Source organism: Protopterus annectens, chromosome 1.part0 (genome assembly GCF_019279795.1).
Source record: "Protopterus annectens isolate FY-2018-M chromosome 1.part0, PAN1.0, whole genome shotgun sequence".
Taxonomy (NCBI): domain Eukaryota; kingdom Metazoa; phylum Chordata; order Ceratodontiformes; family Protopteridae; genus Protopterus; species Protopterus annectens.
The window spans coordinates 1,280,621,263-1,280,646,426 of record NC_056725.1 but is presented as its reverse complement, the minus strand read 5'-3'; the positions used below and the strand labels follow the sequence as shown (position 1 = coordinate 1,280,646,426).

Sequence of the window (25,164 nt, the reverse complement as noted above, 5' to 3'; positions counted from 1 at the left end):
GAGTTTTTGAAGGTACAGCAGAAAGGGAACACCCAGACAGGTAGAATACATCTGGTAATGTGTTCCTTCTGTTTCATTATTGTACAGCATTGTATTGTCTCCAACATGATTTCACTGAAGATCTTAAGTTGATTTGTTCATTTTTTTCAATTAACATGTCATATCACACGCACACATGCTTACACACACACACACACACACACACACACACACACACACACACACACACACGTGTGTGTATAAGTACCTAATGGGACTAACAAAGTCAAAAAGTGTAAATATGTATATAATGTGCATGCAGGGTGGTAGACCCATTGGACATAGTCCCTTTTCAGCAGCAACCCAGGAGCAATGCCTGTGACATTCTCAAGGTCACATGGAAGGCAAATGTGGGCATCAGACCATGTACCATAGGAACTACAGCTCACAGCCTTAACCTTATGCACCAGCGATGCATAGTTATAGACACAACTGTTTAATTTATTTAATGAAATGTGGAAGTGTACTGAATTTTCTTCACTGGTAAAGTGCCATCATCTTCAGCTGTATTGTGATGGCTCGTAGTGGTGATACAAACTTTTAATAAATTTACTTTATTTATTTATTTTTTTTAAGGTGCCAAGGAGCTGAGGCCTTTGAAATTCAACATTCAGGATTAGCTAATGGTATATTCATGAAATTCTTGAAAGAGCGCCTGTTAGAGGATAAGAAAATTACTGTCCTACTCGATGAAGTTGCAGAAGGTTAATATTTTTTTTCTTTTTCTATTATTTTTATTCTAGTTTATCTTTTAATGCACAAACTAGACTACGTCTGAAACTGTCAGATTTTACTTTGAGACACAGTGGCAGCAGAAGCACCTACTGGACATGTTCAGCCTTGTTCTTAATTTATCTATCAGTGTTCTTATAATGCCTGTCTTGCTGATTTCTTCAGTTTATGGAGCTGCAAAACTACATTCCTGTGCAGATGGCACTGGAATGCAGTTCAGGATTTTGGGTGCAGTTGGCTTGTTCAGGTTTAGTATCTGGATCTCCCTTTCCTGTCTCTTTCTGCTGTTCTGCAAGAACATAGCTTGAATGTTCTCACATTGTTACTTGTAACCAGGTTACTTAGTATAGGAAACCTTGCCTCTTCTTTTTCTTTTTTCAGGTATGTTAGTCATCCAGGCTTCACACCTTAAGCAAGACATGAAAGTGCAGATTACAATAGTGCACAAACACACTAAGTGGTTAATTGCTTGGGAACACAATACAACCTGTCACCCATTACCTGTGTTGCAGGGAAGGTGAAGGAAGGCTTCTTAGCCCAGATGGACACCTGGAAGTGGACTACAGAGAAAGCACAAGAGTTCAAGGAAATAACCTGGGCTCTAGAACCTCAGGAAGATGAGGGGACAGTAGAGCTGGAGAATGCTAGCTCCTCAAAATAGCAGATGTGATGACTACAAAACAGATGTATGGCCGAGCCACATATGGGAGTAAGGTACATAAAGAATGCTGGCTGTGGAATGCAGAAGACCAGTTAACCATCAAAAAAAAAAGGAAAGAAAGAAAGAGTGCAGGAAAATGTGGTAGATAGAAAAGATGGACCAGCCTATGAAGGAATACTGGTTGGTTAACAAAGAGGCTACGAGAGAAATTGTAATAGCGAAGAATAAGGCATCAGAGACACTCTACCAACTTCTAGAAAGCGACTCAGTAAATGTTGCAAATAAACTCTTTATCAGGATGCAAGGCAGAGACAGAAAGATAAAGAAGATAGTCATCAGACACCCTTCATAAGGGATGATTCAACAACCTGCTTACCAGTCTACAGGGTATCAAAGACAGGTGGAAGGAATACTTCCAGCAACTTCTGAATGAAGAAATCCCCACAGAAGCTGTACTGCCCCAGACACAGCCTATGATGAAAAAAGAAGAGTCCACCTAGAAGTGAGAAAACCACTAAGGAAAATTATGTAAGGGAAAGCAGTAGGCTAGGATGAAGTCACAGCAGATATGATCAAGATGGTTGAGTTAGGGGAGAAATGTCTCTTGAGGGTACTCATAGCAGTATGAAGAAAAAGGCATATCCCAGATGACTGGAGAATAAGCATACCAGTGCCAGTGTACACGAACAAAGGGAACAAACTCCTGTCCCACTGAATGAAAGTTCTGGAGAGGTTGATAAATGAATGAGCAGAGTAGAAAAAGTAAAACGGGAGATGAGCAGTTCAGCTTTAGATCAGGATGCAGCACAAGCAACTTGATGTTTTCAGTGAGACAGATAATTGGGAAGAAGCTAGACATGAAGAAAGAGTCAGCTGATTTGGGTAGCTCTGTGGTGGTTCAAAGTCCCTGAAGCATTGATAGAGTTAGGGTAGGCTATGTACAAGGACCCAATGACTCAGGTGTGAGCAGTGTTCAGCCTCACATAGGGATTCCCAGTGGGAGTGGGTGTGCAACGGGGTTCAGCTCTGAGCCCACTGTTCATACTAGTGATGGACTGCATTAGCAAACAAGTCAAAGGGGACAGCTTAACAAATTTGCTGTATGCAGATGATGTGGTATTACAGGCACAGTCTAAGAACTTTATCAATGGCTAGGGGAATGGATAGCAAAACTGAAGGTACTTGGGATGAAACTGAGTACAGATAAGACAGTTGGGATAGCAACAAATGGGGAAATCAAAGAATTGACGTAGAAGGGAAAATAGTGGAAAAGGATAACAGCATATGAATATCTATTAGAAACAGTGTTAAGGAATCTTCTTCTTCTTCTTTCAGCTTTTCCCGGTTAGGGGTTGCCACAATGGATCACCTGTCCCCGCTCATGATTGGCAGTGGAGTTTTACAGTGTCGAGTTGCCAGCCCGGCAACCAACCTTCCACAGAAGGCACACACACAGTCACACCTAGGGCCAATTTGGAGTGTCCAATCCACCTACAGCATGTCTTTGGGATGTGGGAGGAAACCAGCGCACCTGGAGGAAACCCACGCGACCACAGGAAGGACATGCAGACTCTGCACAGAAGGCAATCCGGCCGAGGATCGAACCGGAGAACCTCTTGCTGTGAGGCGGCAACGCTAACCACTGCACCACCATGGCTGCCCAGAAACAGTGTGAAGAAATAATTACATTTTATTTTAAAATAAATTTTACCTTCAGACTGAGGGAGTGGCAATGGGTTATGCGTGTGGTGGTTTGTACATGAATATAGTGATGCTACAGTGGGAAAAGAAATATCTTTTTAATTCTCCTTATTTTTGCACTGTAAATCTTATATTCACTTTTTGGATGATATTTTTATTTGTTGGGATGGGCCAACAAATTTAATTGATGACTTTCTTGGTTACATTAACTCTTCAACTGACTTTTTGAATTTTTCTCATAGCATCGGTTATGAAGAGATTGCATACCTTGATGTGAAACTGGTTAAACATGCCCCATCTAAGGCTTTTAGAGCTGAAATTTTTAGAAAACAAACCTACTCAAATAGTTTCCTTCATTTTGACAGCTCACACCCTTATAAACAGAAAAAGACTGTCGTGAAGGGGCAATTTGTGAGGGTTGCACTTATGGTGACATTGTTTGATGCATTTTTGAATGAATGTGATGTTTTAAAAAGCATCCTTATTCAAAGAGGCTACCTCTGTAAACTAATTAATGAAGTGATGTTAGAAGTCATTAATAAGAAAGAAAGGGGTTACTTCAGACCTATTTTATCTGATGCTAAGGACAACATTTTTGTGGATATTAATGTCTCCTTGAATTATACAATGAGCAGCAGCCCTCTATATATATGTTGACTGAGGGGAAGAGGACCAATTTTCAAAATGCGTTCATTACACTGTATAACACAAGTAAAAAATTGCTGATATTGTATATAAAAATTGGTAGTTGTTATTAATGACATTGTGTAAGTGAGAAACCAAATATTGTGTATAAAAGAGGTAGATGTTTGAAGAATATTTTTGAACATATGTATATTGAACCAACTGGTGGGTGTATGAAAAAATGTGGGTCTTGCAATTATTGCCCTTATATTTTGGAAGGTTCAATATTTAAAATTAATAATATTATAGTAAAATTGAAAACCAAATGTACATGCAATGCTGAAAGGGTTATTTATTGTGCTTTTTGTATGAGGTGTCCTTGTTTCTATATTGGGAAAACTGAGGGGAAACTGAAAAATCGTATTTACGAACACCTTAGGGATATTTGAATTAAAAAGGATACCAGTGCCCTAGTAAAACCTTGCATGGAATTACATTTTTTTTTAAATTTACTATCATAGATGTTCTCAACTATGATAAGAGAGGGGGTTCATGGGCATTATTGTTAGAAAAAGAGGAAGCTTTATGGCAATTACAGGTGAATGCGACTCAATGGCAAGGACTCAATGACACTTTTTCCACTACATGTTTTTTAAAGCTGAAAGCTTTAGAAATATAAGGGTTGTAAGCTAGATTAGGTTATTACCCTTAGTATTCTATTTTTTGAATAGGCAATGTGATATGCTATGTATGTATTATACTTACTTTTTGAACATATAATCATGTGGGGCATCTTTATTTATATATATGTATATAGTATCATGGGCATTTTTTATGTCAAGCTGTAACTTTTAAAGTTAATTGATGCTTTTAATTTTATTTTGGAATTTTTATGCCTGGTTTTTGATGGCAATGATTGGCTCTGTATTTGGGGGTGTGGTTTTATTTAGCTTTTAAAATAAGCGTTTTTAAATGGAAGTTGTTCTGAAGAAGTGTCTGAATTTATCAGAGAAGAAAGCGCTTAACTTGTGGATTTGTGGATTTATAAACAGTCTTTGTGTTGGCTAATATCGTGTAGTTTTAACTACATGTGGATTTAATAAAAGAGACATTTCAGTGGTTCTCGTTCTGGTGCCGTTTTTTGTGTTTTTGAGGTTTGTTCAATTTTTCATATTTCAAAGTTTCAAGAAAGCTGATTTGGGTAGCTCTGTGGTGGTTAAAGGTCCCAGAAGCATTGATAGAATTAGTGCAGGCTATGTACAAGGACCCAATGACTCGGGTATGAACAGTGTTCGGTCTCATATAGGGATTCCCAGTGGCAGTGGGTGTATAGCAGGGTTCAGCTCTGAGCCCACTGTTCATACTAGTGATGGACTGCATTAGCAAACAAGTCAAATGGGACAGCTTAACAAAGTTGCTGTATGCAGATGATGTGGTATTACAGGCACAGTCTAAGAACTTTATCAAAGACTAGGGAAATGGATAGCAAAACTGAAGGTACATGGGATGAAACTGAGAACAGGTAAGACAGTTGGGATAGCAACAAATGGGGAAATCAGAAGAATCAGAGAATTGACATAGAAGGGAAAATAGTGGAAAAGGATAACAGCTTCAGCTATTTGGGAGGGGTGGTTGAGGAGAAGGGTAGTCTGAATGCAGTGGTCAAAGCTAGAATTAGAGGAGCTGTAACCAAAAAATGAGGTGGACAAGACGGTGGTGTGACCAGTAATACTGTATCATACAAAATCCTGGGCAGTGAAGGCAGAGCAGCTGAGGAAACTAGAGGTGATGGAGATAAATTGCCAGAGATGGGTAGCAGGACGCATACATGGGACAGCCTAAGAAATGAGGACATCAGAGCAGAAGCCCAAGTAGATCCAATTGTAGAAAAAGTTAAAGACAACAGATTACAGTGGTTTGTCCACATATGCGGCAAAGCAGAAGGCAATCTACTAAAGAAGATTTGGGACAGATGGGAAGAAGACAAGAGAAAATGCAGATGTCCAGCAAGGAGATGGATGGATTTTGTGAGAGAAAAAAAATCTGACAGTCAGGCATAATTGTAAAAGAAGGTGGAAGGGTGGCATTGAATAGAGAGAAATGGTGACCATTGATACGGCACCCCAACCCCATGCAGAAAATGGGAAAACGGAGGTTGTTGATGATGATGATGGTTACCAGTTTAGAAAAAAAGAATTAGGGTGGCAGTGGAATGGATTGACAGCTGGACCATATCTTGAATAAAATTAACAGTTTCACCAATGAGTCTTCTAGCCTGTGTGATGGCCCATGGGACGAGCCGCATATGTATAGTATAAACACTGATCAAAAACGTGCTACAGGGTTGGTTAATTTGAGCATAGTCACCCGCTGTGTGCTGGATGTTCATAGTAAGACTGTGGTTTCAGTGGTGATAACCACTTGGCCACACTATTGCTGATCTTCTTCTGTGAAAGCACCAAATAGACCAGCAAGGCAGCACAGAGTTCAATAAATTTATTAGATACTTATATAAATAACAGACTAGTTTCGGCAAACAGCCTTCTTCAGTGTAAAACAGTATAGTCAAGTTCCTTTGAGTCATCATTTAAATACTTAACAAGAGCCAATCAGAAATTAAGCTCATGAATATTCATAAGTTTGAAACATATTTTTAAACACTTGAAGTTTGTCATACAAATATACAGTGGGTAACACATATACTAATAAAGTCCGTCCTTAACAGGGAAAATAACCACCCCAAATAAATACATGCATAGAATTTGACAAGTTGTTAGTATATTGTGGCATGTCCATCCAGCCATGTACTCATACTCATATTCATAATTTTGTCAATCTGTATTTGAGTAGCCACTGGCACTAGCTATTAAACAAATATTCATCAAAAGCACCAAAGGTATTGTATATCAAGTACTTAGATTGAGAAGGCTCAGAACTGCTATATCAAAAAAAAAAAAGGGGGGGGGGAAAGGGCATGTGTTTGAGGAATTGAAGTTTGTAGACGCGTGTGTGTGTATGAATATGAGTATGAGTACATGGCTGGATGGACATGCCACAATATACTAACAACTTGTCAAATTCTATGCATGTATTTATTTGGGGTGGTTATTTTCCGACTTTATTAGTATATGTGTTACCCACTGTATATTTGTATGACAAACTTCAAGTGTTTAAAAATATGTTTCAAACTTATGAATATTCATGAGCTTAATTTCTGATTGGCTCTTGTTAAGTATTTAAATGATGACTCAAAGGAACTTGACTATACTGAACTAGTCTGTTATCTATATAAGTCTCTAACAAGTTTATTGTACTCTGTGCTGCCTTGCTGGTCTATTGACTTGGTTTGCTCTGATCTTCTTCTGTGCCACCTTGCCAGAATATGTTCTTTCCTCTGCTGCCCAACCTACAGTGGAGGTGGGGTTAAGTTTGAAGTCTCATTTTGAAATGGCACCTTAATTTTGTCTTAGATATTTTGAGGAAAAAAGTCCATTTCATGCATTTGATTTGGTCCCATTAAAGTTTTTTGTATTGGAAGACAATCATCCTTTTGCAAATCACTTCATCCAAAAGGACTTCAGAACTTCAGGCCTTTATTTGTTTTGAACCTTATACTGTCTTTCATAGACTGACTTTTTATTCTAATTCTTTTTTATGCCTGAGGCCATGTAGGCACTTCTTTGACCAAAATATTCAACTCCATTCTTTCTAAACTCTTCCACTAAATGTAGGGGATCATGTTTTCCATAGAACAGCTCACAGAAGGCAATTGTTTGCATAGATTACCATAATGAAAGAGAAAGACAGATCAGCTTTTAGGTTCCTTTGCACCAAATAAGTCTGGAGCCCACTGAAAAATACTTCCAGCTGACTCACTCACTGCATACATTTTTACTACAATTCTGTGGGAAGATCCATCAGAGCCCATCTAATAGGAACAGCAGCTACAGCCACTGATGTTTTCTAAAGAGTTTCTTCTGTTGTTTGTGAACAGTTGTTTGATCTGTGTTCTCCTACCTTTATAAGCTGGATTGCACTTTCAAGGGTACATGTTGTTTTGCTACTGTGGTCATCCAAGGGATTATATGTGGAGCCATCAGCATGCCTTCATATTGCATGACTTCATATTCTGCACAGCCATATACTATGGAAAAAAAAAGATAAGGTCATGTTTCATTAGGCTATGTGATTTACTATCCATAACAGTGAATGATTTGATTATTACTGACTTCATTCTGGATTCACTTTCCCCTCCATTGTGCTAAATGCACTCAGCCATCACAACAGTATGACAGATTAACTTGTTAAAAAAAGAAAGAAAGATCCAAATAACAGGAGAACAGTGCAATGTGGCTAAAATTGTGTCTGAAAGCTTTTATAGCTATGATTAGCCTGTGGTTAGGCACCTTAATTTTATGGTGGATTAATCTATTACATGGAAAAGGTCGGGGTAGCAGGAAAACAGATTATAATGGCTGTAACATTAATAAACAATAATTTGAATGGCTCCCATAGAGGAATGTTTTAGCTGTAAAAGATCAGGGAAGCCTAGAGTTTATTTTTCCCCTCAGAAAGAAAAATGATCTTTATTTACCATCTGAATCTGGGGACGTGGAGGAGGCTGACTTATTGTAGTTAAAATAATTGAAAGTGCTGTGTGGGATCCACATGCTGCTTGTGTCATTCTTTGGAAATGTACGGGAGCAGGGCTTCAGAATTTGGCATTATCATCATGGAAGGCTGTGTTATCTTTCCATGCATTGTACAAGCAGCTAGTTTCAGCCCCATGGGCTGTATCTTATTACAGATTGCGGGGAAAAAATGCAAAACTGGGGACAACTGACAGTGTGGGTTGTATGATCCAAGAAGATGCTGTTAAGATAGGGACAGTTAATAATATACTGTTATGGTGAATACAGTGAACACTTCACACATCTGTCTTACAGCTCTATTGTTAGAAGTTGTTACATTAAATTATACTGATTTCATATTTAAAACAGTAGGAATTTAGTGCTGTTTAGCTACAGACTGCTAATCTTCTTATTGTGATAAAATGTGGTTTACTTGAAATCTAACAGGTTTTGTACTTGCTTTAGATATGGGCAAGTGTCGTCTGACCAAAGGAAGGCAGGCATTGGAGATTCGCAGCAGTTTGTCTGAGAAGAGATGTTTATCAGATCCTATCCAGAAAACAGCTTGTTCTGCAGAATCCCTGGCACGCAACCTACAGTGGGCAAAGGCTCATGGTGACTGCTTTTTCTTGTAATTCATTTTTACCCCTAAGCATAAATACCATTTTTTACTGGAAAGATATAGGGGCATTGAATAGTTAATTGACTTGTTTAGGCTGGAAACTGGGCAATCCAAAACCAAGGTCAGAGGTTTAAATTCATAACTGCTATAACCTTAGAACTTTGTGCTCCACAGCTAGACAGACTTGGTTAATTTGCATAAACTTTCCTTAGTTGCTTATTATTGCAAACTTGGTTTGTGATAGCTGAGTCTTTTCTAGACACTTTTTTCAGAATAAACAGTTATGCACTGCTCCAGATTCTGAAAGTGGCATGATGATTAGAATGGCTTGATGGCCATAGACTTTTGTCTAGAATGAGTCCTAGGTCTACATTGTGTTTGGTAACAAAATGGTGTGGAATATGTGTTATTCTGATGTCTGGTATTTAAGAGCAAGCTGCTTGCTAGCAAGGTTCCCAAAGCCGTTAACATTGTCCTCTCTTGTAAGTATTTTTTTTTTGAATGAGAATACTGGCAACTTTCCATTTTATTTTGACTCAATAAAATACCCTGTATGTTTGCAAAAGAGAGGTGTCGGTTCAATTTTTTTTTCTCATGAATGCCATCTTCCATCATAGTCAGACCTGAGAAACTATAGAGCAAGGTTTGTAAACATGGTACTCAGTGTAAGGGCCTAATAATTCAGAAGGTCTGTATAAAACCAAATGTAATTCACAAAAGCAATGCAAAATGTCCAGAGAACAGGAACACTGCTGTGCACTGACCAGCCTCATGTTGCATTACCCCTAAACAAATAGGAAAGGGAGTAGTATGTATTAGAATATCTGTATGATTCAGAAATAGAAAAGCTGCAGACCAGAGCTTTAAGTGGAGACAATATAGCAGTGCAGAAAGCGAGGGCGGTTAGCAGGACAGAGGCTACTATTCAGCCATGAGATATGCATGTAGTGAGGACTGCAGTAAAAGTAAACATAATAGCACATGCACATAACCTCCCCCAACCCACATAAGAGATACCCAGGTACACAGAAGTGCAGGTGTTGTATACCAGTAAATACAGACATGGATACTCTTCCAACCAATAATAACTTAACAAAGAGAAAGTAGTGGATATTCCTTTATGTCCACAAATAATGCCCAGTGACTGTAAAACCAAAGATGCTGAGAGTAGGCCTATGCATATACTCCTTATGCTGCATACTTTATGCACTCCAAGCCAGTAGTGACCTTTAATGCTGAAGGCCAGTGGCATAATATACAGGGTACAAATGAGATGCAAATATAGGCCTTTAATCTCTTCAAGCCATCTCTGAAACAACACCTCTCCTCATCTTGGCTGTGCACATGTGCCAACACCACATTTCATATAATCTAACTTCAACCATCACAACTATTCTTGCCCTCACTCTACTACTCTGGCATCTTCCTTTCACATCCACTTGTCTTTTTACTTACTTTACTTCCCTCTTCTACTAACCCTCGTTGTCCTACCATTGATCCCTCCTGTCTACTTCCTTCTCTTTCTAATCCTTATAGACCTACCACTGAACCAGGTGAGACATTCAGGTACTCTTGCAGCTTAAGTTAATGTCATACCACCACTTATATCTGCAGCAATATCCACCGACTTTGCTGATTCTTGCAACAGGACACATATAGCCTATTGCTCAGCTATTACATCTCCTAAACGTGTGAAAATTTTAAGTACCTTGTCTCTAACTAATTCCTATACCCTGACCAAGTTCGCAGATGATTGCAAACTGGGAGCCGTTATTGATTCTCCAACTGATATAGACATTCTACAAAAAGGCCTCACTGACACCAATGACTGGTGCCAGAACCATAGCCTTAAGCTCAAATCCCAAAAAGTGCATTGTCATTCCCTTTGGGAATAATTCTGTGTCCATGAACTACCACATAGGCGGTAGTCCACTAAACACTGAAGGTGTGATAAGAGAGCTGGGGATACAGGTTGACAGCAATCTCTCCTTTGATAACCACATTGCCACTGTAGTCAGAATGTCCTTCAATGTGGCACAAAACGGTTTCTCATCCAGGAAGAAAGAGGTCATAATCCCTCTCTACCCATCTCTCATTAGACCTATTATAGAATACCACAGAATAAAACCAGGAGGATGTGAACAGTCCAAAAGGACACCAAAATTTATTAACAAAATGTTAAACGCTTTCCTCTCCACTACAGAGACTTCCTCAGAACAAAGAAACATCACAGTCACTCAACCATATTAAATACCCCCATGAATTAATCAATTTGTATAATCATTAAAATTTAAATCAATACTCACAGAAATTATACTCAGTTAAAAAACAATTACTTAAAACACATTTAAGAACATTTCTAATAAATATAGAACACAATACTAAACAAAACTTTTTTATATTATACAAATTGATTAATTCATGGGGGTATTTAATATGGATGGGTGACTGTGATGTTTCTTTGTTCTGAGGACGTCCCTGTAGTGGAGAGGAAAGCGCTTAACATTTTGTTAATAAACTTTGGTGTCCTTTTGGATTGTTCACATTCTCCTGGTTTTATTCTGTGGTTTGCTACATTTTAGTGGTGGTTTGGACCAATTATAGAATACAATGCCCCATTTGGTATGTACCTCACTAGACACCTACAACAACTGGAAAGGCCACAAAAATACCTCACTAAGAGGATCTTAGGCCATAGACACGTGCCCTATACAGACAGACTCAAAAAACTCCCAGCTATACTCTGTCTCTTATCGCCTACTTAGAGGCAATCTCTGCTTGACCTACAAAGCCATGTCTGACCCAGAGCTGCTAGGTATGCTACATCTAATGAAATCCCAGTCACTCCATGCCACACACTCCAGGGACCTTAACCTCATTACCACAATAACCTATAAATAGTTGATTTAAGTTCGTACTTCAACAGTGTATAGCCGACCTCTAACTAATCTCACTTTTTTATATATAAGTGAAGTCTGTTTTACAGTGCCAGCTTGCTGTGCAATACTCACAGATAGACCTCTATTCCATAACAAAAGGGCAACAGAATACTGCGGCCACCTGCATCTTTCAACGGATACTGATTTATGTATGTTAAATACAGCTGTTAATTCCAGTGCTTGTACAGTCTTCCACAACTAGTTTTTCCCCACATCACTGGCCACACTCCTATTTCTCTTCTGACTCCTCCTTTACCCCTTCTTATTGCTATTACTTTTCTCGCAACCAAACCTCTGTGCTCCTAGTCTATTGTATTAGTCTGTTTTAGCTGCAGTACGAACTCTAAATACCTTACCTTATATTTCAACCCTTAGATATGCATTATACCTTGCTCACCTGCTAATTGGACAAACTTAGACCTGGAAAAGTAGAACATTAAACAATAAATAACTAGGGAAAACAGAACTGTAGTTAAGGATTAACTACTCCACTTTAATACATTTCTAAGACACCGACTTACTGATTGTTTATTTCAATTCCGGGCGAACAGTCACAACCTGGGTCATCCCGCTCCATTCCCCCTCACTTTGCTTGGGCTCACTCCACTCCCCTACCCTATCCTCTTTCCCACTCACCTCCCTACTCATTTCTTATATACCCATCCACTAAATCTCCACCCCTTCATTACCCTTTCACCTTCAACCCATCCACACTCTATCTCCACTCACTAATCCAAACTAACACCATATCTAATTTCATCTCAAATAAAAATCATCTCTATCCCCTCCCTCTAGCTTCACCTCATCGCCAAACTAATCTTCCACATCACCAGTACTCTAAATCCACAAGTCATTAACCTATTTTTCCTCTAATTCTTCAACCAGGCATTCTCCTCTTCTTCAACAACATTCTTATATCTTTTCCTTCAAAACTTCACCCCCAGACATTTCCTCCTTCTTTTCCCACTATCTCCTTCAATTCTTCAACCAGGCATTTTTCCCTCTTTTTTTACATCTTACCTACGTTTAAGTTAAAACACCCTCACTCAACCCCTTCCTTCTTAAACAGTGCTGTATTGCATCCTAACAATCTCTTTACCTCTCCTCCTCTCCTACTTAACCAATTATAACAACCTCCATTATCTAAAATCTGGACTAACTCTCTCCCATCTTGATAATAATGAAAACAACACCTTATCTTATGTTTCTCCCTCCTTATTCAGCTTCTCCTTCTCAGACCTCTTCAAAACCAAAAACGTAAACTTCTCTACCTCTAATTCACCAAGACTCAAAGATAAATATCACAAATATAACTTCTATACTTCCAAGCTTTCCTTAACTGCTACACTGCTCCTACTATCAGGTGACATACACCCTAACCCTGGTCCCTCCATATCACTTCACACTACTAACCAAACAACATATCTCTCTACCTTCCCCATCTCCACACACCCCTCCTCAACCCTTCCTTCATCCTCCCCTAAAACCCTGCCTTACTTTCCATAAATATTCAAAGCCTGCAAAATAAAGTAAAAGGACTTCATTCTTGCATCTCCCATTATTTCCCACATATCTTAACATTATCTGAAACATGGCCAAAACCTCATATCTCAAAGAAATTCTACCTTCAGGCTACAACATCTTCCATCATGATACAATCTCTAAAAAAAAGAGGTGGAGTATGCTATACTGTATTCCGAACAACTTAACCTCTCCGCCATCCACCCAACCACCTGATTTTCACCCAGCTGAACTTTTATTTCTGAACTGTCAGATAAACTCCCACACAAAATTGTAATTGCTTCCGTATATATCCCTCCTGGGAATAATATCCCAATCCTAGAAAGCATACTGTCTTGGGCCTCCCAAAACATACTGTATGAACCCTTATTACTGGGTGATGTGAATATGGACTGGAAATAGCTAAATACAGACTCCTCTTTCCATATTATCAATCTTTTTGGATTTACCCAGCTCATAACTAACCCCACTCACTTGAACAAACACTTGAATACTGGGACTGTCCTTGACTGGGTATTGTCTACCGACTCTCGCCTTTATCACATCCCCACTACACTACCAGATACTATAAGTGACCACCTGCCTACCTCTGCCCAACAGCACTCTGCTCAACTTTACAGACCCCACATTTGTAAAGACTGCTGTAAGCTCTCTACCTTCAGTCCTACAATTTTAATGAAAGATTGTCTTCTGTAAATTGGTCATGCCTACACACACTTCCCCCTAATGATGCAGTACAAAAATGTAATAACATATTCTTAGATATTCTCAATTCACTGGCACCCTCTCGTAAAATCGGAATAAAATCTGATTTTGCCCCATGGCTTTCTAAAGACATCCATTCCCTTATGCATCAAAGAGATTCTGCTTGGAAAACATGGCTTTTAAAACCAAATCCCCTACTCACCATCAAAATTTTAAAGAACTTAGGAACAAAACAAAAAAACACATTTATAATGATAAGAAAAAAATGTTATTATACAGCCCAAACTACTCATCACTCAAATCCCAAATGTTTCTGGAGAGCTATCAACTCAGTCATTCGCCCCAGATGCCCTCATACTCCAAATCATTTTCCAAACAACTCACAAAACACTGCCTCCCTGCAATCCACAAACTGACCAATACTGACCTAAACTCCAGCACCACAATTCCACTCCTACTACCCCCAAATCATAACATTTTTATTTTTACACCTATTCCTACCTCATATGTCAAATCCGTCCTCCTAAAATTAAAACCAGGTTCTCCATCAACTGACAGGATAGCCGTCCTGTTCTCAAACTTGCAGCTAACTCAGTAGCCTATCCAGTTTCAGTACTTATTAATAGATCTATTCACAAAGCCACTGCACCTGATATCGAATAATCCTTCTGTGTAATACCACTAAACAAAGGAGACAACTCCACAGACTCATCTAACTTTAGACCAATAGTTATACTCTCCCCCTCTCAAAAATCCTCGAAATATGCGTTCATTCACAGCTCCTCAAATTCCTCATCCAACAAAACCTATTAACACTCACTCAACATGGTTTCCATCCAAACCATAGTTCAACTATAGCCCTCTTGTCTGTCACGCATGTAATAGCAGAAGCTCATGATAATAGCAGTCTTGTTTCATGCCTGTTCTTAGACCTGCCAAAAGTTTTTGACACAATATCCCATTCAAAACTTAACAAACTAGACAACCTTAACCTCTCAGCCTCCACTCTAAGATGGTTCCCCAGCTATCTCTCAAATAGACTACAAGCCATCGGATGACACTCCTCTTGCTCTCCCTTCCTTCCTATACATACAGGTATTCCCCAAGGGTCCATCCTGGGACCCCTTCTGTTCAGCATCTTCACCAATGACCTTTATACCTCTTGCCAACATTCTTGTCTTATTCAGTACACTGATGATTCAACTCTCATTTCCTTTTCTAAAACTATGTCTGAAATTCACTCTACTACCCAAAACTCTTTCCTATCGGTTGGGCAGTGGCTTACAGAAAATCAGCTCATATTAAATCCTAAAAAGACTAAACTATTGCTTTTTCCTCCCAAAATCACTCTCACATCTCAAAACTGCCTTCATTGTCTCATTCTTAAATAAAACTGTCATTAATGTAGAATCTCATACAAAACTACTTGGAGTGATAATAGATGATCAACTCAAATTTGACCTACATGTCCAACCATCCGTTAAAAAAACTATCAAAAACTGGTTCTTCTCTATAGGATCAAAACATTTCTAACCCATTTCTAGACTTTCATTAGCTCAAACGTACTTACTATCTAGCCTTCTTTATGCTGCCACAATTCTCACAAGCCTTCAATCCTCACTAATATCTAAGATGGAGAAGTCCTATAATAAAATCACAAAATTTGTTGAAAACGTACCTAATTCCTCTCACTACTGCATAGCTCTAAAGAACCTACAATGGCTAGAATTCCCCCATCAACTGCAACTATCACAACTTCATATAACTCACTTTCTACTAAACAAACCCTCTGCATGCCCTTCCCTATCGAAACTTATATCTCACTATACTGCTCTCGTCCTCTACCCACCACAGACCAACATCTTCTTCAAATATACAAACCCAGGAAAACTACTGGGCATGTATTATACAAGTACTCGGTAGCCCACATTTGGAACAGACTTCCCCATAACATAAGAAGCATTACACACAGTATCAGTTTCAGACAAAAACTAAAGAACTATCTAGCCAAATCATGGCCCCTGTCATGACCCCACATAAACCTGTACCCTCTCTATCTACTACCCATTTCTTACCTCTTTTTAGCCATACGTCCAAGTGTTTAAATGCTTAATTTGCATTATCTCCTTTATCCTTGTATAACTTTAAACTTCTGTAAAGTATATCTCCCTAGGGATACAACTTAACTTTATTCTTCCCCTACTACTCATCCCTTACTAACACTATCAGATGTTTGAACACCCTTCTCCTGCCCCTGCTAACTATACTTACTAACACTATAAATGGAGTAATACTAAATATTATCATCAGCACCCATTTTCCTAATACAATAAAGTGGGTACTTAAAACTACTTCTCCCGGATGCTGCTACATTGTATATAATTTAACTTATATGAATTCACCTGTTTTGTCTTTCCCACACTTGAAAACTGTTACATATTTAGTCATTAGAATGTTATTATTTCTGTAAAAATCACACATTTTCCCATAAAACAGTTTTCTTCTTCTGTTGTGGCTTTTTTAAATAGAATTTTATATATATTACTGGAGCTTTTCTCCTTGGGTCTCCACTGAAAATGGGCTTTTGCTCAGTTGGACCAACCTGGTTAAAAAAATGTCAAATAAATAAATAAATAATAAAACTACCATCAAAAATGTATAGAAAGACCAAAACAAGGTAACCCATTTTAAAGTATAATTCTAGCATGGTACTATACCATACAGGCATCATTGAATGTCATGGGATTTTATGGCAAAATTCAGTCCAAAATAAATTAGATTTGTGGCAAAATGGAAGTCCACAAAAGGAATTGTGAAGTTCATTCAGTTGACACATTCTTTTTGTGATAATATTTTCCATTTACTCTGCTTTGATGAGCCTAACATTACAGTGCATGTCAAATGTGAAACCTTTTGCCATGCAAACAATATTATGTTATCTTTAACCAGCTAGCCTGAAAGCTACTTCTATAGCCATTTGTAACTGCTCATAGCTGAAGAAAGATTCTTTAGGACCTGACTGCTTCTACATGACTAAAGTGTAAAAACTGAATGCTACAAGGTGCTGACTTAAACCGCCTCCTAAGAACATGCTCCATAAAAACAGTTAATTAAATTTTCTTAATTACCAGAACTATTGCTGGACACCTTTGTCCACTGATATTGCTATGGCAGTTGACAGCAGTAGTAAAACAGTAGTACTTGGTTGTACTTATCTGGCAGTGAATGTGTACTTACTGAAATTAAGCATTTGTAGAAATGTATGCTTGACGCAATGCATTGTTGGGTTAAATGTAGCTGTATGCTTTATTTGCTGTATTTTGTACTGATGCTTGTGTTGTTGCACCAGACTTCTGAAACAGTGTGGGGAAAGTGAATGTTCTCACTACTCTTGTACCATTCATTCTTCATAACTTTGTTCACCATGTTCAGTGTCATGCTAGAGACAAAATATATAAACCCCATAATGTTATTGTACAGTTTGTTTATCTATTAACATTTGTTTACCAGGAAAGTTCAACTAGGTAGGACCCCTTTTTCAGCATAGGCCCGGGGGGAAACTCCCCAGTACTACAAGGCATTTTAAGAATAATAATTTAGCTGTATTTTTTCATAGTGTCATCATCATCATCTTCTTTCGGCTGTTCCCGTTAGGGGTCACCACAGCAGATCACCTGTTTCCATTTCTTCCCGTCCTCTGCATCTTGCTGTGTCACACCAACCACCTGCATGTCCTCTCTCACCACATCCATAAACTTTATCTTAGGCCTTCCTCTTTTCCTGTTACTCGTAGCTTCATCCTTAGCATCTTTTTCCCAATATACTCAGCATCCCTCCTCAGCACATGTCCAAACCAACATAATCGTGCCTCTCTGGCTTTGTCTCCAAACCTTCCAACCTGGGCTGACCCTCTAATATACTTATTCCTAATCCTGTCCACCCTCGTAACACCCAGTGCAAATCTTAACATCTTTAATTCTGCCACATCCAGCTCAAAATCCTGCCTTTTTGCCAATGTCACTGTCTCCAACCCATATAACATAGCTGGTCTCACTACCCTCTTATAGACCTTCCCTTTCACTCTTACAGGTACTCGTCTGTCACAAATCACTCCTGACATTCTTCTCCACCCACTCCGTCCTGCCTGTACTCTCTTCTTCACCTCTCTTTCACACTCACCGTTACTCTGAACTATTGACCCCAAGTATTTAAACTCATCCACCTTTGCCACCTCTACTCCTTGCATCCTCACCATTCTTCTATCCTCCCTCTCATTCACACACATATATTCTGTCTTAGTCCTGCTGACCTTCATTCCTCCTCTCTCTAGAGCATATCTCCATCTCTCCAGGGTCTCCTCCACCTGTTCCCTACTCTCACTACAGATCACAATGTCATCTGCAAACATCATAGTCCACAGGGACTAATGTCTGATCTCGTCTGTCAACCTGTCCATCACCATTGCAAATAGGAAAGGGCTCAGAGCTGATCCTTGATGTAACCCCACCTCCACCTTAAACGCATCTGTCACTCCCACCGCAGACCTCACCGCTGTCACACTACCCTCGTACATATCCTGTACCACTCTTACATCCTTTTCTGACACTGCTGACTTCCTCATACAATACCACAACTCCTCTCTAGGCACCCTGTCATATGCTTTCTCTAAGTCTACAAAAACACAATGCAACTCCTTCCGACATTCTCTGTACTTCTCCATCAACACTCTCAGAGCAAAGATCACATCTGTAGTGCTCTTTCCTGGCATGAAACCATACCGCTAATCACTAATCATCACGTCCCTTCTTAACCTTGCTTCCACTACTCTTTCCCATAACTTCATGCTGTGACTGATCAATTTAATCCCTCTGTAGTTACTACAGCTCTGCACATCACCCTTATTCTTAAAAATCGGTACCAACACACTTTTTCTCCATTCCTCAGGCATCCTCACAAGATTTCATTAAACAATCTGGTTAAAAACTCCACTGCCATTTCACCTAAACACCTCCATGCTTCCACAGGTATGTCATCTGGGCCAACAGCCTTTCCATTCTTCATTCTCTTCATAGCTATCCTTACTTCCTCCTTGCTAATTCATTGTACTTCATGATTCACTATTCCTACATCATCCAACCTTCTCTCCCTCTCATTCTCTTCATTCATCAACCCCTCAAAGCACTCTTTCCATCTCCTCAACACACCCTCCTCACTTGTGAGTATATTTCCCTCATTATCCTTTATCACCTTTACCTGCTGCACATCTTTCCTAGCTCGGTCCCTCTGTCTAACCAATCGGTACAGGTCCTTTTCTCCCTCCTTAGTGTCCAACCTTTCATACAACTCTTCATATGCCTTATCCTTAGCCTTCGCCACCTCTCTCTTTGCCATGCACCTCATCTCCTTATACTCCTGTCTACTTTCTTCATCTCTGTGACAATCCCACTTCTTCTTTGCCAACCTCTTTCTCTGTACACTCTCCTGTACTTCCTCATTCCATCAACATGTCTCCTTGTCGTCCTTCCTCTGTCCAGATGTGATACCAAGCACCTTTCTAGCCGTCTCCCTTACTAGCTCTGCTGTAGTTACCCAGCTATTTGGTAACTCTTCACTGCCACCTAGTGCCTGCCTTAACTCATCCCTGAACTCCACCTCACAATTATCCTTTTTCAATTTCCACCATTTGATCCTTGGTGCTGTCCTCACACTCCTCCTCCTCTTCTTGATAACCAACGTCATCCTATAAACCACTATCCTATGCTACCTAACTACACTTTCTCCGGTCACCACTTTACAGTCTCCAATCTCCTTCAAACTGGCCCTCCTACATAAGATATAATCCACCTGTGTGCATCTTCCTCCACTCTTGTACGTCACCCTATGCTCCTCCCTCTTGTTAAAATACTTATTCACCACAGCCATGTCCATCCTTTTTGCAAAATCCACTACCGTCTGACCTTCTGCATTCCCTTGTTTAACACCATACCTACCCATCACTTCCTCATCCCCTCTGTTCCCTTCACCAACATGCCCATTGAAATCTGCTCCAATCACCACTCTCTCACCCTTGGGCACAGTCATCACCACTTCATCCAATTCACTCCAAAATTTTTCTTTCTCATCCATTGCACACCCAACTTGTGGAGCATACGCACTAACAACATTCATCATTACACCATCAATTTCCATATTCATAAACATCACTCTATCTGACACTCTTTTCACCTCCAAAACACTCTCAGCATACTGTTCCTTCAGAATAACTCCTACGCCATTTCTCCTCCCATCCACACCATGATAAAACAATTTGAACCCACCTCCGATACACCTAGCCTTACTCCCCTTCCATCTGGTCTCTTGCACACACAATATACCAACCTTCCTTCTGTCCATCATATCAGCTAGCTCTCTCCCTATACCAGTCATACTGCCAATATTCAAAGTTCCGACCCTCACTACCACAGTCCTAGCCTTTCTCCTCTCTTCCTGCCTTCAGCCATGTCTTCCACCTCTTCTCCTCCTTTGGCCAACAGTAGCCCAATTTCCGCCAGCACCCTGTAGGCTAACAGCATTGGTGGTGGTCGTTGTTAACCTGGGCCTCGACCGATCTGGTATAAAAATGTTTCTTGGTGTCTGCATGAAATGATTTGGAGAAGGAATTAAAGGAAGCACTCAGATCTGCTCAGAACTGGTGGTCAGGGACACCACATACATAAATGCCATAGATATAGCCAACCTGCTGGTGGCAGACAGGTTCATTGAAAACTTCATCCCTCTCTCTCCACCATCTGTAAATCAGGACATCCCCAGCACCTGCCCCCTCCCCTTATCTCATTTGAGCAAGTCATCACTGCTTTCTCAAAGGCAAAATATACAGCCTCCATGGGACCCGAAAACATCCCAAGCTGCATCCTGTATGAACTCCGGCAGGAACTTGCAGCACCATTAGGCACCCTATTCAACCAAAGCCTGCATACCAGCTTCGTCCCAGCCGAGTGGAAGACAGACACTGTCATCCCTTTGCACAAAGGTAGGGCGTCCTCCGATCCAGAAAATTATAATCCTATCAGTCTAACTAGTCTGATCTGCAAGGCCATGGAATGGATTATCATTGACCTCATTGACAAGGACATTGGCAACCTCCAAACACTTTATCCCACACAGTTTGGTTTCATCAAGGGGAGGTCATGCTTGTTAAATTTTGTCGACTTCATTGAGACAGTCACCAAAGTCATGGACAAGGGGAAGATGGCACACACTGCCTACCTTGACCTGGCCAAATCCTTCAATATTATTCCCCACTCGGGTATAATAGATAAACTCTCTCAACTAGGCATCAATCCATATGTTACCAGATGGGTAGTAAACTGGCTTACTGATAGAACCCACCTAGTCAATATAGGGGAAGCCATGTAGACCCGTAATGAGTGCTGTACCCCTGGGATCAGTCTTGGGGCCTCTCTTGTTTGGGATATACTTTTCTGAGGTGCAGGCCAAAACCATTGGGCTATGGCTGACCAGGCTGGCAGATAACTGCAAGCCGAGCACTGTCATCAACTCCCCTAGTGATGTGGACGTCCTCCAAGAGGGTCTCACTCAAACAAATGACTGGTGCCAGAAGCATGGCCTCAAACTAAATGCCAAAAAATGCATTGTCATCCCCTTTGGGAAGAGTGATGTCCCCACAAATTATCACATAATAACAAGGTCCTAAGCATGCAATCAGTTGTGGGGGACTTGGGCACTCAGCTTGATAGCAAGCTGACTTTTGACCACCAAATTGCCTCCATTGTATGGAAAGCTTTCTACATGGTCCACTTCGTTAGTAAGAGTATCTTATCCAGGGACAAGGAGGTCATAACATCCCTGTATTCTTCCCTTGTAAGGCCCATTATTGAGTACAATTCCCCTTTCGACATGTACCTCACAAAGCACATGCAGCAGCTGGTGAGACCCCAGAGGTTCCTCACTAGGAGAATCCAGGGCCTCAAATATCTACCCTACACAGACAGACTAAAAGCCCTGTCCCTCTACTCAGTCTCCTACAGACTCCTCAGAGGTGACCTCTGTCTGGTATACAAAGCAATCTCAGACTCCGCCTTGATGGGACTGCTGTCTGTGACATCAATAGGACTTGTTGGCAGGACAGATTTGTGTCCCTGAGACTCCTCCGTCTGTGGAATAGACTCCCTCTCCACATCAAGCAGAGTACCTCATTAACCTTTTTTAAGCGCAACTTGCATAACTGGATGGAGAGCAGAAAATACTTGGGATTCCACCTGTGTCCCTGCTGGCTGGACAGGGCCATCAGGTGCTGACTTGTCGGAACATGGGCTAAATTCTCGGCAAGGCTTGTAAAGGCCTCAGGGCCAATAACCTAGTAACTTTGTATGATCCTGTGATCCTATGCAGTCATTAAAAATAATACAAAATACAAATACAGTTTAAATAATTATACCAAATTAAACATAATATGAAAACATTGGTTAAGAGTAGATACAAGTTATATGATAATGATTTAAAAGTTAGAGAAATTTTAGCCTGTTTGTAGAGAATTAAAAGGTAATTTGGCATAATGCAAATAGGAATTGCAATATGAAATGAGAGAAAAGCAGAGTTATGGTGTATTTAGAGAGAAAGCCAGGGGAGATAAATTGATAGAAATAAGGACGTGAGTGAAGAAAGGAGAGTAAGGAGATGTAAGGTATGAATAGGTATTTGTCCACATTTAGGGCTATAGCTTGTCCTGGTGCTGAGAAAGAGCAGAGACAGTTTTTGGCTAGGAAGTCTTTCAGAATAATTTTAAAGGATGGGATGGAGGGTATTGACCTGATAAAGAGAGATAAGGAGTTCCAGGCCTTAGCAATATGGTATGAGTACAGACAATGCCCAGCAAATCTGATACATTTATGGACAGGCAGAAGTTTATCTGAGGGAATTTCCAGAGATCAACTTTTACATGCCCCACTAGTATAAAAGATGGACCTTATTTTAAGAGATTTAATGCGGTGGTGTCACATTTAGACATATCCTACTTATCTCCCATCACGCAGCTGCTTTTAAAATCCTGATCCTTTATGCTAGGAGAAGCACCCCTGCTTTGTGCCACTCACATCACTCAAGTTAAGGGGTTTGCATGCTCCTGTGATCCCCTACTTATTTCTCACTACTGATGCAATTCTGCTGCCCTTCTGATATGTCATTGAAAAGTTCCGCCATTTACCTTTTTAAATGTGTAAACTTTTCAGGCATACCTGCAGTCACCAGATCATAAGTCTGTGCTACCACAAACACACTTTTTTATTGCCTGGCACCTCATCATATCTTCATCAAATGCTGTATTTTCACATAACTCATGGGCATCTCATTAAGCTTAAAGCTTAAAGTCCTTGTTGCTGCTTGGAACTTAAGAATGATGGGAAAGGCGTTGAGTAAGGATCACTGCAGAGCTCATCTAAGGATCACATGCAAGAGAATGAAAAGCCGAAGGTAATAGACCACAACATATAAGGCCATTCTGAACTCCATTTCAGAGTCTACCACAACCTTGGTGGTCTCCAGTTCTTTGCCCACAGTATTGCTGCCATTCATTGAAAGAGGTTAGTGCCCCCATCTTCACTTGAGGCAGGCTGTAAGGTCAACTGGGAAAGCAAACTCAACATATGTTTGCTTGTAAGGGTAAACTAACTTTCTTCAAGTGACTGAGGAGCAGAACCTGACATTTCTTAGAATTTTTTTTTGGGGGGGGGGGTCTGAATGTTAGTACAGAGAATTGCTCCCTTCATCTCCCTCACACAGTCGAGAGTCAACTGATAATACATTTAAATGTTAGAATAACTGCTGCAAACTATGAATTCACACAGTAGAAACACATCCTTTCTGCCGACATTGTTTATTCATTCAGAATATATTTTCACTCCCTTTACCTGCTTATCCATTTTGTAGACATTCAGTGAATAAAGCCATGCAATATTTTTTTAGTTTCCCTTTCAAAAGTCTTACTTAAGGTTCGTGCAGTTCTATGTTTTTCAAGGTTGTACATTAATTTCATTGCACTTTACTAAGATTGTTGGTCTGCTCTCCTCCCTTTTTCTTTCTTGTCCTAATTCTGAACAATGCATTGTTTGGATACAGCAGATCTGGAGGGCCCAGCTGATGTTGCAAGTATCAAACAAGACCAGTACAGTTGTTTGGTAGTGGGTCACTTGTGCTTACCTACAGTGCAGCTTGGTTTGCCAGTAAGCTTCCTGTATTCATGAGCACACTGTGAATCCTTTTCTGTTATCCCACAGGAGATACTGTGACTTAGCATGTTGTCAGCAGCATCTGAACTTGGCTTATTTCACTGTGTTTTCAGAGGATGAGGGTTCATCCAGAATAAGGACAAATCACCATGCCTTTATGACATCCTAGTACCACCTGATTTTCAGTCATTTGACATTTAGCCCCTGTGCAATAGAGCATCAGGTAGACATTTTTGAATGAAGATGTTAAGGCTGCAAATGTTAGTAAATAAGTCAACAAATGGTCTTTTGCCAACTTCTAATTATAAACCTGCCCAACCTAAAAAATAACTCTTCAGCGTGTTTATAGCTGCTAGAATCAGCTAACAGCTTGAACCTGGTCAGCAGAACATACTTTATCATCCTTGTTATACAGTTTCCACAAACCTGCAGAAAGCGATACCTAAGTAATTGAATTTGCAGTAGTAGTAGTAGTACTACATGTAAGTGTTATCTTATAGGGCATTAATACACTGCATCATAATTTCAGTTCTGAATTCAGATTTATGTTTATATCAGAAATACTAGTCAATTAAATAAAATGTAAAATAAAACGGTATAAGCAAATAAGTAATGTTTAAATGAATAACCCACATCTGTAAGATGAGTCAGTAAAAGACAGATAAAGTCAGGCATATATATATTTAATATATAGTTATCAATGTTCATCATCTACTTAAATAATATAAAAATGTAAACTTAAATG

General features: G+C 39.8%; 1 protein-coding gene across 1 annotated transcript in view; it reads left to right on the top strand.

Annotated features, from left to right (window-relative positions):
• Nucleotides 1-25,164, top strand: part of MALT1 (MALT1 paracaspase) — a gene marked incomplete in the record, with an annotated part of 841,583 nt that overhangs the window by 772,743 nt on the left and 43,676 nt on the right. Inside the window, 2 exon segments of the mRNA XM_044066161.1 lie at nt 616-743; nt 8,854-9,003. Of these exon segments, the coding sequence (XP_043922096.1) occupies nt 616-743; nt 8,854-9,003 (278 nt within the window).